The sequence below is a fragment of the Podarcis gaigeae genome (genome assembly GCF_964106915.1).
Source record: "Podarcis gaigeae genome assembly, chromosome: 9".
Classification (NCBI taxonomy): Eukaryota; Metazoa; Chordata; class Lepidosauria; order Squamata; family Lacertidae; genus Podarcis; species Podarcis gaigeae.
In genome coordinates, this window is record NC_139685.1 from 1,916,869 (window position 1) to 1,931,639 (window position 14,771).

The 14,771-nt window shown below is 43.6% G+C and overlaps 3 protein-coding genes across 6 annotated transcripts in view; all 3 read left to right on the plus strand.

Moving 5' to 3' along the window:
- TSPAN3 (tetraspanin 3) overlaps nt 1-14,771 on the plus strand; it is a 939,276-nt gene that overhangs the window by 237,647 nt on the left and 686,858 nt on the right. The gene's annotated exons all lie outside the window — the stretch shown is intronic.
- SCAPER (S-phase cyclin A associated protein in the ER) overlaps nt 1-14,771 on the plus strand; it is a 220,411-nt gene that overhangs the window by 129,130 nt on the left and 76,510 nt on the right. For all 4 annotated transcript variants that reach the window (XM_083698190.1, XM_083698191.1, XM_083698192.1 and 1 more), the window contains one exon: nt 14,057-14,172. In XM_083698190.1, the coding sequence (XP_083554316.1) occupies nt 14,057-14,172 (116 nt within the window). The remainder of the gene's footprint in view (nt 1-14,056; nt 14,173-14,771) is intronic.
- The window catches only part of ETFA (electron transfer flavoprotein subunit alpha), a 284,709-nt gene that overhangs the window by 94,319 nt on the left and 175,619 nt on the right, over nt 1-14,771 (plus strand). The window lies entirely within an intron of this gene.

The following is a 14,771-nucleotide window of genomic DNA, read 5'->3' on the forward strand; positions in this document are numbered from 1 at the left end:
AGTTACATTATATTAAGATAAATTATAGGACAAAAACTGGGAAAGATGGAAAGGATTTGCTGAAAAAGCTAACCAAACTAGAATACAAAAAAGGGAGGTGTGAGGAGGTCAAGGAAACAAGCAGAAGAAAGATAAGTTATGGGAAGGTTTGATGTGTTTTTTAATTGTTTTTTTTTCATCTTCAAATATCTCAAAGGCTGTCACATGAAAGATGGAGCAAGGTGGTTTTCTTCTGCTCCAGAAGCTAGGACTTGGACCAATGGCATCAAGTTACAAGAAAGGAGATTCTGAGTGAACATCAGGAAAACCTGTCTGACAGCAAGAGCTGTTTGACAGTGGGATGAACTCTCTGGGAAGGTGGTGGACTGTCCTTCCTTGGAGGTTTTTAAGCAGACGTTGGATGGCCATCTATTATGGATGCTTTAGTTGAGATTCCTTCATTTCAGGGGGTTAAACTAGATGACTTGGGGTCCCTTTCAACTGTATGATTCTTATACTCTCCTGATTTTGAAAAAGTCACATTCATCATGAAAGAGAGGGGAAACATTGATTGCTGCCTTTATAATCTTGTTCCGTTACTCGTAGATTGTACAGTGAGAAAAGGACAAAAGGAAAGATGAATACGACGGCATTTGTAAGGAACAGATACATTCCTCCCTCCTTTCCCCACCCAAGCATTATTCTGCCACTAGTGAAGTCTCATTATTTCTGAGTGTCCTAATCAATAGGGTCATGAAAGATTGATTTTGGCAGCTGTCACGCTGTTTATGACACAGATCATATATAGTCATTTATAGAAGTGGGCAGTAATTCTCTTGTTAACTTGCAAGACAAGAAATCAGTGGACACATCTTGCTTGTCAGGGGTGGTGAAAAAGATCTTGATAGTGTCACTCATTGACTGAGAGGAGGAGACTTGACACTGTTAATTGAATTTCCCAGGGGAGCATAAAAAGAAAGAAAGAAAGAGACCCTAATACCATGCCGTCAGGAGGAAGGAGGGGTGGAAACAACACAAGCTGTCACCATGGGGGAACTGCTTACATTGATTTAACGTTGCTAATGGTTGGGCCTGGATGAAGCATTGCCCAAAGGGAGAACAGAGTTCACCACAGTTGCTCCTTCGCACTTACTAAAAGTCTTTCAAACTTGTGGCCCTTTTACTTGTGGAGTTATAAGAGACAATGCACAAGCAGTATTAAAGTGACTTAAAAATAGCTTAAAACAAATGAGACCACTCGTATTTATGTTCTGGCTCTGCCACAACAATTCCCCTCCCCTAATCCCCCCGACTGTAACATTTCTGGCTACGGGCCTGAGACTGGAGTACAACCTGGTTTGTGTTTCTGCATAATGTGAAAAATGGCCTTTAGGAATGAAACATTCTTCCCACATGGACAAGATGCTGCACTTCTGCCTCTCAGGCCTGCATTCAAATCCTGAAAAGCAGAGAACTTGTTTTGGGGACATGCTGCACCCCTTGATTTAAAAAACATGGAAATATTGGGGCTGTCTTCCTCTGTATGAGCTGTCCAGGTTTTGAGATCTTTCAAAGAAGTCCTCCTCCCAGTTGTACCTGTTTGGCTGGGACATGAGAGAGAGCCTTCTCAGTGGCTGCACCCAACAGCAGAGCTTTCTTCCTGAAGAGACTCACTCACCTCTTTCTTGTCCTTTTGCTGCCAAGCAAAGTCTTATATTTAGGAAATATTTTGGCCTTCAGTGTCGCTCTTTCTTGATTTCTTGTCCCTCTTACTGATTGAGAGTTTTCAGTTGTCTGCTGTCTTATGCTTAATGTGCTATGCTTTGATGACATGGCTTTTTCGATTGTTTGGTTTTAGTTTTGTTAGCTGCTTTGAGTATCCTCTTAATAAAAGACAGGTTTGTATGTGTCTACTGTTGTCTGTAGACCAGGAATGAGGAACCTTTGGCTCTCTTGACCCTGTTGGACTTCAGCTCCCATCAGCCCCAGCCAGCATGGCCTGGGGGTTAGGGATGATGGGAGTTGGAGTCCAACAGTTCTCGATCCCTGCAAAAATAGTTTAGAGTCCTTACTTCTTCCACCTGGGGCTGCTTGTTGGATTTGCTTGTTGCAAAAGTTAATGCAAACTGACCTGATCTGAGCCTCCTCGGCTGATTTGCAGATTGGAACTTGTTTATTCTCTGGCTTTCGCTTTTCCCAGACATATCAATCCCCTTTCTCAGTCCAAAAACAGAAATAAATATCAAAGTATGTTTAAAGGTGCAATATTTGAGGGAGAACACATTCACTCAATGCATATTTTAAGAGAAAATACATTGAAATAATATTTTATATGGAGTTTTCCAGTGAATATGTCTTTCCTTAAGAAGATGGGTGCAAAAACAAGGTGGTACAATTTACGGGTGAACCCATATGAAAGCAGCATGGATCAAAAGTGGAAAGTTTTGTTTTCTCCTTTCCCACTTCCAGGGCATTTCTCATTTGGCAGAGAAACATGATGCCATTTTAATACCATATCTTGACTTCAGCATTGCTGTAGGAGTCCTCGCTTCTTTAGCTTTAAAATGTCTTTAGTCTATATCATTCAGCAACTTCACTTGCTGTGTGTATTTTTTTAAGAACAAAGCACAACACTCCTGACCTCCTCCGAATGCTCCCTTAGTGACCACTAAGGTTGGCTTTTTAAAAGAAAACAAGGTGTCAAACAACATTTTGGGGTTTCATTCTGTTTTTTAGATAAATTTGCCGTCCGTTGCTTCACCAGTCATGATGTCAGATATTTACATTTCAGTCCAATGTTTGTCGTAACTTTCAAATACAAGGGACTGTGGGCAGACAGTGTTTATCACAGTGGAGAGACAGTCGGGAATGGTTGGCCTCAGCGGTGCAGAGTCCGGCTTGGTTATTTACTCTAGAATCTGCACATTGTCAGGACTGTAGCAAGTGGCTCATTGCTGCCATGGCTGTCCCATCTGAAGCTTTGAGGCAAAAGGGGATACACTGAAAGTTTCTTTTAAAAATATACATCTAAGAGTTGAAGCAAAATCACAATATCAGTAGATTTTTATAGTATCTGGAACTCTTAGGAGTTCCTGCAATTTCTTTAGAGATGTATTTTCTTTTTTATACTAAGTGTGAAAAGGGATAGCATTCTTTCTGTTGGTTTTGCAGATGAAATTAGCATTTTTTTAATGGATTGTGATTTTTAAACATTGTGTTTTGTTTTTATTTATTTCTCTCTTTTATTTTTTGGTACACTGCAATGAATGGTGGATGGTTTATAAGTTCTTTAAATCAAGGATGGAGAACCAGCGGCACTTCAGATGTTTTTGGACTTCTAGTCCTATGCGCCCAAGCAAGCATGCCCAGGGGGGAGGAATTATGGGAGTTTTCATCAAACAGTTGGGGGTCCAGAAGTTTCCACCCCGATATACACATAAAAAATTAACATCTGCTAGCAACAGTTTCAAAACTGAGTACAGGATGGAGGTCAAAAAGATGCACAAGGGTGGAAGGGTTTGGAAGTACCCCTTCTCTTTGAAGTTACAGCGGGCGATGAGGTGCCTTCTGGGAGCAGCAGCAGCAGCATCTCCACTTGAGGAATCTCCAGCAGTTGGGTGGGGAAAGACCTCTGAGGCAAGAACATAAGGCCCCTTTCTCATCTCACCCGGCATCCTGCTCTCCCAGGGACCAACCAGATACCTGCTGGAAACCTGCAAACAGGATTCAAACACAAAAGCCTCTCTCTTCCTGTTGCCTCCAGCAACTGACATTCAGAAGCATTGCTGCCTTGGGCTATGGAGCCAGAGCACAGCCATCAGGGCTAGTAGCCATTGATAAGTTATCTTGATAGATGAATTTGTCCAGTCCTCTTTTTAAACCTCCCAAGTTGGTGGCCATCACTGTCTCCTGTGGGGGTGAGTTCCATAGGTCAACTGTATGCTGTTTGAAGACGTATTTTTATCTGTCTTTCCAACATTCAGCTTCATTGGATTTCCCAAGTTCTAAAGAGGGGGAAAAGCCTGTCTCTGCCCCCTCACTCCATGACATGCTTAATTTTATAAACTTCTATCATGTCACCTACTTGCCACTTCTCTAAACTATAAAAAGCTTTCTTCATAAAGGAGTCACTTGATCTGCTTGAACATTTTGGTTGCCCTTTTCTGAACCTTTTCCAACTCTACCAAAACTGCACAGTAGTCCAAATGTGGTTGCACCATAGAATTGTAAAATGGCATGATGATATTGACAGTTTTAGATTCAGTTCCTTTCCTAATGATCCCTAGCATCTGGAGGGCCACCAATATTCATTCACGCTGCTTTGGGAACACCACTTTTTCCTGAGTTTTTTTGCACAAATATTTTGTGGGTTCGTGTTGTCGCTTCTTATTTCCTCTCCTCCTTCCACGTTTAATGGGAGGAAGAATCTTCCTCTTCTGCAACAGTTCAGGGCAGGTGCACCATCTCCATGGGGCAGAAACCTCTACAGCACCCCCCATGTCCACAAGGATGGGGCCAGGAGGCCTGAAAGGATGCCGCCCCAGACTGTGCAGCGTCAGCCTGACAGGCGAAGGTCACGCATGCAACGCTCAATGCATGGGGTGTCACGTACACTGAATGCATGACGTCACCCCCCCCCCAAAAAAAAATGTTGGGTGCAACTCAGTGCCTGTGTTCGGGGGGCAGGAATATGGCCTTACTTGTGTCAACCAGTAGCTTCCATTGTACAGCCCCCACACCCCACATCAGAAGACCCAGCGAACTGGCCCAGCATGCATTTTGTAGCATCATAGATCTTGCCTAATCTGAGCACCAATTTGGTTTTTATTTATGGGGAGGTTGAAACTCTTTTTCTCCAGGAAGCTCTGTTGTAAAACTGTATTGGTGCATAAATGTCCTGCTGTTTGTTTTTTTCCTTTAAACACACACACACACACACACACACACACAGAGGGGGGGTACAGATGCCTCAACTTGGCCACTAGAGGGAGCAGTGCTGGCAGGAATATGGTGCTGTCTTTGACTGGGCTTGAAATCACAACAGCTGAAAATGGGAGTCTTCTAGTGTATGCTCAGTATTCAGTGTAACGTATGAATAAAAAGTAAACTTTTTAATCTATTCCTAGGCACACTTTTACTGAAAAAACAAGTTCCAGCAACTTCAGTGAAGATTAATCCCTTACGTATCTATTCACAAGTAAGGCCCACGTTATTAAGCAGGCTTGCATTTGAAAAATAGGCAAACAGTACAGGAGACAAACAGGGACGTGGGTGGTGCTGTGAGTTAAACCACAGAGCCTAGGACTTCCCGATCAGAAGGTCGGCGGTTCGAATCCCCGTGACGGGGTGAGCTGCCATTGCTCAGTCCCTGCTCCTGCCAACCTAGCAGTTCAAAAGCAAGTCAAAGTGCAAGTAGATAATTAGGTACCGCTCTGGCGGGAAGGTAAAGGGCATTTTCGTGCGCTTCTCTGGTTCGCCAGAAGCAGCTTAGTCATGCTGGCCACATGACCCGGAAGCTGTATGCGGCTCCCTCGGCCAGTAAAGCGAGATGAGCGCCATAACCCCAGAGTCGCCATGACTGGACTTAGTGGTCATCGTTCCCTTTACCTTTACCTTACAGGAGACAAACATCCTCAAAGGCTTCTGCTCAAATTCCTCTGATTGCACTATTTTTTCCATTGTTGTGATGACCAGCTGGAAGAGAGAAGTTTTTAGGGAGAACAGCTGGAGAGGCCTTAGTGTCCCATCTCTTTCACTGATGAAATGGCTCCTGTGTCATTTGTAGTACAGTGGTACCTCAGGTTAAGTACTTAATTTGTGCCGGAGGTCCGTTCTTAACCTGACACTGTTCTTAACCTGAAGACCACTTTAGCTAATGGGGCCTCCTGCTGCTGCGGCGCCACCGCAGCACGATTTCTGTTCTCATCCTGAAGCCAAGTTCTTAACCCGAGGTACTATTTCTGGGTTAGCGGAGTCTGTAACCTGAAGCGTAGCCCGAGGTACCACTGTAATTCATGTTAAGAAATCAGTAATTAATATTGATAATTGGGTGCCTGAGTTTGCTTCCTCTCTTTCCTCCCCTCCCCCTCCCTTTCCCCTTTCATGTCAGGTATTTTTAGAATGTAAGCCTGATTTTTTTTTGGGGGGGGGTTGCTGCTTTCATTGCTTCTAAGCCACTTTGAGAGCCTTTCTGGCTAAAGGGGAAGGTATAAATGCTTTGAATGAATAAAAAATAACACTCTGGAGAGTGGGCAGTAGGAGTGAATTGCAAATTCTGCCAAGATTCAAATAATTTCATCAAAAAAGTTTGCCAATTGACCTTTCTTTATTTTTTTAAAAAATAAGCATCTCTGAATATACACCAGTTTACATCATTTGTTTTTTGCAGAGAATTTAAGTTTTTTCTTGGCACAGAAACTGAATAATTCGTCTTGTGTGCCTGTGGTGATGGGGATGCTGCTAGTCTCTGACCCCTGCCAAGAATAATCCCAGAGCCTTCACACCATAGGAATATATAGAGAGTTGCAATCGAAATTATTCAGCCCCCATTGCATAGCTGTCAACGTTTCCCTTTTTTAAAGGGAAATTCCCTCATTCCGAATAGGATTCCTCGCAAGAAAAGGAAAATGTTGACAGCTATTCCCCATTGCAAATCAGGTTTATTATCAAAATTTGCAGACTTTCAACTGTTTGAAATGAGCAAATCAAACAAAAGCAATTGAAATAGCTCAGCACAACTGATGCTTCAGGTGGTTCCCCCAAATTCAACTGAAATTGCAACTTCTAGTGGCTTCTCCAGTCTCACTATTATTCAACCCCTTCCCAAAACTTCTGTTTCTTATTTATAGGATTTTGAGCATATTGGAGCCAGCCTTTCTTGTGCTTTTAGGTCAGCAGTGGTGTACGTATTGCAGTTCTAGCAGGGAAACCTGTGTTTAGTACGTGCCTTACTGTGCTCACTGAAACACACCCACCCCACCCCCGGTGCATCCTGCCCCAGCCATGCTGTTGGCTGGCTCCCACTCCCAGTCTCCCAGTCAGCCCTGTCATCCCCCCCCCCCTTAAAAGAAAATAACTTAACTAATATAAAAAAGTAAGCTAAAATACAAATACAAGTTAAAACTACTAGTTCTCAAAGTAAAACAATTTAAAACAACCCCCACACACACACAAATAATAGCCCCATCCCTATTAAAATAGTAACTTTGTAGTCACAGGTAAGAGAGCATAATTACTCTTTATAAACCTCAATACAGATTCAAAGGATTCCCATATACCCTAAACCAGTAAATTAGACTTTGAACACATTTATCCCCAGTATGATCACAGCATCTCCTACTGCCTACTGTATTAAGTAAGGACTGGGTTGGGTTTTCACACCCAGGCTAAACTCGCCTTGCCAATAGCTTCTACCTGCCTTAGCAAACGTCCCACAGGCCAGATGACTGCATGTTGAACTTTCTTTTCAGTCACTGTTACACTAAGGAACTGTTACTGGGATCTAAATGAGGTTGCAATTTCTACTGAAATAGCTTGCATGGTAATCAAACTCCTTTCTGAAAGAAATGTCAGAAGCTTTATTGCTTAAATGAGGGAGAGGGAATTTGTAGCTTTCCATATCGGTTTAGCCATGTTGGCCGCATGACCCGGAAAGCTGTCTGCGGACAAACGCCAGATCCCGCAGCCTGAAAGCAAAATGAGTACTGCACCCCCTAGTCGCCTTTGACTGGACTTAACCATCCAGGGGTCCTTTACCTTACCTTTTTTCTATGCTAGATGAAGAGCGGAACTTTGTAAAGAACTTAGAATAGCCCTATATTTCTATATTACTTGAGAGACCAGGGTTGAAATTCCTTCTCAACCATGAAACTCATCAGGTGACCTTGGTGAGAGAGCCATACTTCCTCAGCCTGATTGTTATGAAGATAAAATGGGAAGGAAGAGAACCGTCTTTGCCACCTTGAATTCCTTGGAAAAGAGGTGTGATATAATTTTAATAAAATAAAACAAGGTTGCTTCCAATGACAGTTATCAATACATTGTGGCTTTAAACACTTTGAGGTTTTATACCACTTTGAGGGTAGGGGGTAGGTTTCAGATAGTCATTTATTGTGTTCCGATGTGGCTGAAGGCATTCACACCCAATGAGTTCATAAGTGCATAGATCTCAGAATACACAGAAGATTGGATCCAAAGGGACCCATGAATGAATCTTCCACCCAAGCAGTTTAAAGCCTTTTGGATCAAGTGGCAGGAAGACAAGCATTGCTGGAAAGCTTTATGAGGAAGCCAAGTAGATTTGATTGTACTTATTGCTATAAATCTAATGTAGTTTATACTGAAGATTACTAATGAACAAATCAGTATTAGTTTTTTGTCAAATGTATTGATTTTATGGATTGGGGAAATTGCGTCACTGCAATTAAATATTTTCTTTACTGTGTTTTGAAAGTAGCAACAGGTTCCCACTGTTTCTACAAGGGTACTATTCAGTCGGGGACGCGGATGGCGCTGTGGATTAAACCGCAGAGCCTAGGACTTGCCGATCAGAAGGTCAGCGATTTGAATCCGTGTGACGGGGTGAGCTCCCGTTGCTCGGTCCCAGCTCCTGCCAACCTAGCAGTTCAAAAGCACATCAAAGTGCAAGTAGATAAATAGGTACCGCTCTGGCAGGAAGGTAAAGGGCGTTTCCGTGCGCTACTCTGGTTTTCCACCACATGACTCGGTTGGCCACATGACCCGGAAGCTGTACGCCGGCTCCCTCGGCCAGTAAAGCGAGATAAGTGCCACAACTCCAGAGTCGGCCACGACTGGACCTAATGGTCGGGGGTCCCTTTACCTTTACTATTCAGTCATTTCTTTTAGGCTCTTAATAAGACCCAAGTAGTTAATAAAAGTTATTTTGGGCCATTTTATGCATTGATTTTCATGGTGTGACCTTTAATATCATGGCCTATGCCAAGACCCCCCCTTTTTTCTTTTTTTTTACCTTTTCAGTGAAAACGAGGTCCTCACAAACCGACTCAGATGTAGAAACAGGCTTAAGGTGCAGCTTGGAATATGCATCCCTTTAGTGTCTTAGTTGGCCAATGGCATTTACCAAGAAGGGCAACTTTTAAAACAATCAAACTGTGACACTTGCACCAAGTTAGACCATTGGTCCATCTGCACAAGCAGTTCTCTGGTTCCCAAGAGGAGACTTTCCTAGCCCTGCCTGGAATTGGAATCGATCTGGGATGTTCTGCATGCAAACGAGACGCACTGAGCTACATCTATTTGCTGTGTAGAGCCACAAAGCCTCCCTTGAATGTGACTTCAGCACTTTCATAAATGCAGAGCTGATAAGAACAACCTTAGTACTTTCTCTCAGTGTAAAGCAATTTGTACCCTCATTGTACCTTCATTTTGAAGCTGGGTTCAAATTGCTTTCAGTTTTGCAGTTTGATCCTTCCTGTGATTTGTAGGCAATTGCTGCCATTTCGAAGATCAAGGTTTTTTTTATCCAATCAGAGGTGTCTGCTAGTGGTTGATTAAAGGTGAGGGAGACCATTTTTGCCAATTTCCTCCTCCCACCAGTAAACCCTCCCCCCAAGAAAAAGCATTCAAACAGGTTTTTGGGAAACTGTAGTGGTTGCCTGGCAGAGGGGAAATCATAAAAAGCCTCTTCCTGTCCACCTCTTCAAGCAGACACTTTCACCAGCGCAAGGGTGCTAGAAGGACCAATAGGATTTCACCCAGGCTATTTAGGTAAGTGGTAGGCTGCTATTGAGGAGTCAGGAGGAATGTCTCTGTGCCTCTCTCAGGTTGAGAAGCATGCATGAGTTTTCTTCACCAAATATCTTTGACACAGTTCTGACAGATTCACACATTGCTTGTGATTGTAAACAGGGGTGGAGGAAGGGGGGTGAGGTGGGGGCGGGGCGCCCCGAGTGTACCCACTGAGGGGGTGACAAAATGCCGGGCGGCACTCACCGGGGGCCTGCAGCACAGCACAGCCAGTCGTCTTTCCTGGGAGTGACGCAGTGGCTTGGGCTCCTGCAGGCTCTGCGCTGCCCAAACGGTCCGCCAGCTGCCTCCCCCCCCCCCAGCTGTAGGGGGGCTGAGTGGGAGGAGGCAGGCAGACTCCAGAGGCCGCGCAGAGCGCCCTGCCCGGCTGGCCCTGCCCCTGGGCGCAGGGCACACGCACCACCCCAGGCGCCCAATCAGCTTGCTCCGCAGCTGATTGTAAAACAATATAGTAAAAATTAGGGTTGTAATTTTAATAGATTTACAGTATTCATCAATTAGAGTAACAATTTAAAACTTTTTGATTGAATTGTTGAATATTGCAGAGTATACGCAGACTTTCTGGAAGTATCTTGTTGGAAGCTGACGGGATGACCAGGAACAAAATGCTGCTCGTTAGTAACTTGGTTACTTAGAGGTTTATTATTTACAGTAGACTCACAAGTTACTACAGTGGTACCTCAGGTTACAGACGCTTCAGGTTACAGACTCCGCTAACCCTGAAATAGTACCTCGGGTTAAGAACTTTGCTTCAGGATGAGAATAGAATTCGTGCTCCAGCGGCGCGGCAGCAGCAGGAGGCCCCATTAGCTAAAGTGGTGCTTCAGGTTAAGAACAGTTTCAGGTTAAGAACGGACCTCCAGAACGAATTAAGTTCTTAACCCGAGGTACTACTGCATATACAAGATACAGACATGGATCTTAACTTTCTCTCACACTGAACTCAACTTCAGCTGACTCCAAGCCTCTCCTACACCCACCAACAGACCAACCAGAGAAGTCATGAGTCATTATGCCTATATGGGTGACCTCGACCAAGAGCAAAATTGTATCCAAGGTTCCTATATCACCAGGCAGAAAAACTTCTCTGCTCAGACTTCCTGGCCTTCTGACAACTGACTAATTGCTTCTGTGAGAAAGCTGGATCAAAGCACGTAGGCAAAATCCCAACATGAATAAACAGGCATTCTAATTAATCTGTTAACATATTATCATCATTATTATTATTATTATTATTACTATTAGGCTATTTTCAGTTCGTTTGTCCAAAGGCTAACATGGCAAGTAGGCTCTTAGAAGAGGCATTCCGTCCTGTAGGAGAGATGAGGGAATGCCTCATTTAAGAGGATGGTTGTTAGAAGATACATGTGCATCTTCTAAAAACAAAATAAGGGATTTTTTTTGCTTGCAAGTACTTAATTTCAATCTACCTATATATTTAATAGATAGGTCAACATCCTATGATTATAAAAGTTTAAAGCCTGGTGGTGGTTGTGATGATAATAAACCAGTTAAAACCATTTATGAGCTTTAACAGATTGGTAAAGGCACCTGACGTTTGTAATTTGGCTGCAGAAGAGTCTGTGGAACATTTTTAAAGGAAACATAAGTATTTTTAAAATAACGAAGTAGTTAGCCAGCTGATTTTCAGCTTTTCTAACCCTACAGCTTCCAGACCCAGACACCCACCTCTGCCTTGTAAATGAATGGGCAGAGCCTTGTTCCCCATCTGCTGCCTTTGCCTACAGCCAAGGAAGCTCTTCTCCCCACCCCCACCTGGGCCTTGATCACAAAGGACGTAATTATTGTCTGCGGGAGAGTCAAATACAAAGACAGTCCATCCAGCCTGACCGCCACTGCTCTATGGGCCACCAAAGATTAACGGCTGCTTCTCCTTTGATTAGGTTAGGTAATAACAGTTACTTTAGTTAATAATTGGATGGGTTCCCAGTCTGTGTAATTCAGGTTTAGGCTGTCATTTTTGCTGGCATGTAGCTGAGCTGTAGTATTGGAAGGGAGCCTGCAATCCTATCAGCTGCCACTAAAGTCATAGCAGATTCAGATCCATTAAGGTGTTGTCAGGTAGAGAAATAAAGAAGCCACACGGTCAAGGTGCAGACTTTCTTCTGTGTCTAATCAAATCTGAACCAAATAGTTTTTTAAAGGGTGTTTTAAATACAGTATACATATATGAATACAAAGAGCTTTGTCTGTTTGGGCCTGCTATTTTCTTTCCTTCCATATATATATTTCCTATCTATAAAAGCACTCATAGCCTTTCACAGTTTAAAATAACTGGTAGTAATTCAATTTTAAAAAAATATGAAAAAGGACAAGTAGGGGAAAGGAAAATAAGCAAATTCAGATATTACAGCCTCAGTTCTTGGGGAGGAAGAGCCATGTGGCCTTTGGTCAGACTAATCATGGGGATGCACATTGATGGAGCCAGATCTGAGAGGGGATGAACAAAATGGCAATTAGAATAATAATATAATTGTAGTTGGAAGGGATCCAAGGGTCATCTAGTCCAATCCCCTGAAATGCAGGAATCTCAGCTAAAGCATCCGTAACAGATGCCCATCCAATCCCTGCTTAAAAACTTACAAGGAAGTAGAGTCCCACTGTCTAACAGCTCTTACTGACAGAAAGTTCTTCCTGATGTTTAGTTGGAATCTCCTTTCTGGTAACTTGAAGCCTTTTTTAAAAGTCCTAGCCTCCAGAGCAGGAAGAAGCAATGAGACCCCCTTGAATCCAGAGATTTGGATATACGCCCCAAGTTTAGATTTGTGACACATGGCCATTTCTGCCTGTGGTCACACCTTGGACAGTGGCGAACTCAAAGGTGTTTTCATTGCAGGGTGAAGTCTTTCTCTCCCCGCCCCCCCCGCTCTGCTTCTGACAGAGACTCCAACCCAAGTGCTTTCAGGATCAGGACTTCTTCTGGTTAGAAGGAAGCTGGGGTTGAAAGGTCGACTCTAAGAACTCTCTCTTGCTGTCAGGCTAGTGCTGGCACCGTGCTTTTCCTAACGAGCTTCCTGTTGCTTGCCTTGTCAGTCTTTCAGATAGTTCTTCTTAGGCTCCAGTGCTCTAGTCTTTTCCCCTAGCTAAGCAGCTCTCCTCATCTTGCTTGCAAGCCCATGTCTCCATGAATACCAATTTCTGTTGGTATTCAGCTGCTGGATGTTCTATCTGTGGCAACAGTTGGATGCATAGGTCTTTTCCACATGGATCTCTTTTCTTTTTAGCTGGAGATGTCAGGAATTGAACTTGTGACCTTCCGCACACAAAGCATGTACTCTTCCGCTGCACTGCGGCACCTCCCCTGTGTGGTCCCTCCTCCCTTTGAGCATGTGGAACTAGCTGTGTAGTTCTCTGTGTCCTGGTCAAATTGCCCAAATGTCACCTAAGTTCATACATTCTGTGCGCAGACTTGGCATAACCAAAAGCAAACAATCCCTAAAGCAAGGAGCATGAATCATCGTGGGGGGGGGGGGCAGTAATAAGGTCCCTTTGCTTTGCATGGCTTGGTTCGTGTGTTTGCTCATTCACAATAGAATTGATTATAGGTAGTTCCCACTAGTGGTTGCCAAGGTTTCTCCAAAATATAGTCAAAGCGAGAGGTGTTTCTTTTTCTTTCCCCCGGTTATCTGACTAAGACCCAAAGAACTGTGTGACTGGTTCTGCACACCAAAAGGATTGGTTTACCTTGCTCAAATAGCTGCCTCCTATGTCTTTTGGCAAACTTCTTTTGAAACTGAAAGGACTTCAGTGGCTTGGAAGTCAAAGAACCCCACTAGCTCAATGGAAAGCTTGGTGCTTGGCTGAACCATTTGAATCAACATTTTAATCAGGCACACATGCCTCATGACCAGGCATTGAAGAAGCATGCTCTCACGGAAGGCAGTGATGGCCACCAACCAAGAAAGAGGATTAGACAGGTGGACGGAGGAGGAGAGGGATGTTGATCCCTCCTGAAAAGGATGGCTGTGCTTCTGGCTCCACAGATCTGGAAACCACAGGAGGGAGAGGGCTCTTGTGCTCTGGTCCTGCTTGTGGGTTTTCCACAGGGGCATCTGGGTGGCCCCAGTGGGAACAGGATACTGGTCTAGATAGGCCTCTTCTGGCCTGATCCAGCAGCTAGCTCTTCTTACATCCTTGAGGGGAGTTCATGCCTAGTTCTCAAAGGTTTGCTGCATTTGAATGTGTACAAGAGTTCTATATAGCACTGAACAGTAAACTTGTGCAGTCAGACTTGGACTAATTACTCTTACTTTTTATGTTTTCAATGCAGAATACAGCAGATCAGGTTGCATTTCACGTGGCAGGGGGATTTACAGCCCTGGAACAAGTCCTTCAAGTTGTGACAACTTCGGCCAATGTGAATGCAGTTTCACGAATCCCTCTGAAGTGAGTAGGATGTTTTTCCCCTTGCCTTTTTTTCACGGTCAGTAAATTAATGGCATCATTGGTGGCTAGAACTATTTTTCTGGCTCTTGTTCTATCTGGCCTTCCTCTTTATTGATCTGTAAATGATAGTTGGTTTGCAGAGGGTTTTATATGGCTGTGTCCTGCTTTTGAAATCCTTTGTGCAAGGCAGGGCCTGACGCCAAAGCAAGTTTTTAAGCTATGTATTTATTTAAAATGTTTATATGCCACCTTTGGAGACTCTTTCAATGCAGCTTACAATGAAAACACAGAAATACAATGAAACTGCTGATAGATAAAATACTAGATGAGACTAGATGATAACACAGGCAACCCTTCTAAAATTACTAAAATATTAAAATTATTTTAGATGGCTTTGAGTATATTTTCACACGCTTGGACTTGCAGTTGTTGCGTATTTGTACAGAGAAAGTTATCTTGTCAATCAAGAGCATAGGAAGATGCTGCCCCAAATCTATGGTAGGTGCCAGCTTGCCATAGGTTCCATTTTGTGCCCACATGGAGCCACTTGGCCGCTGAAGTGACTTCCTCAGCTGAGTGACTCTTTACCAAATGGCCAT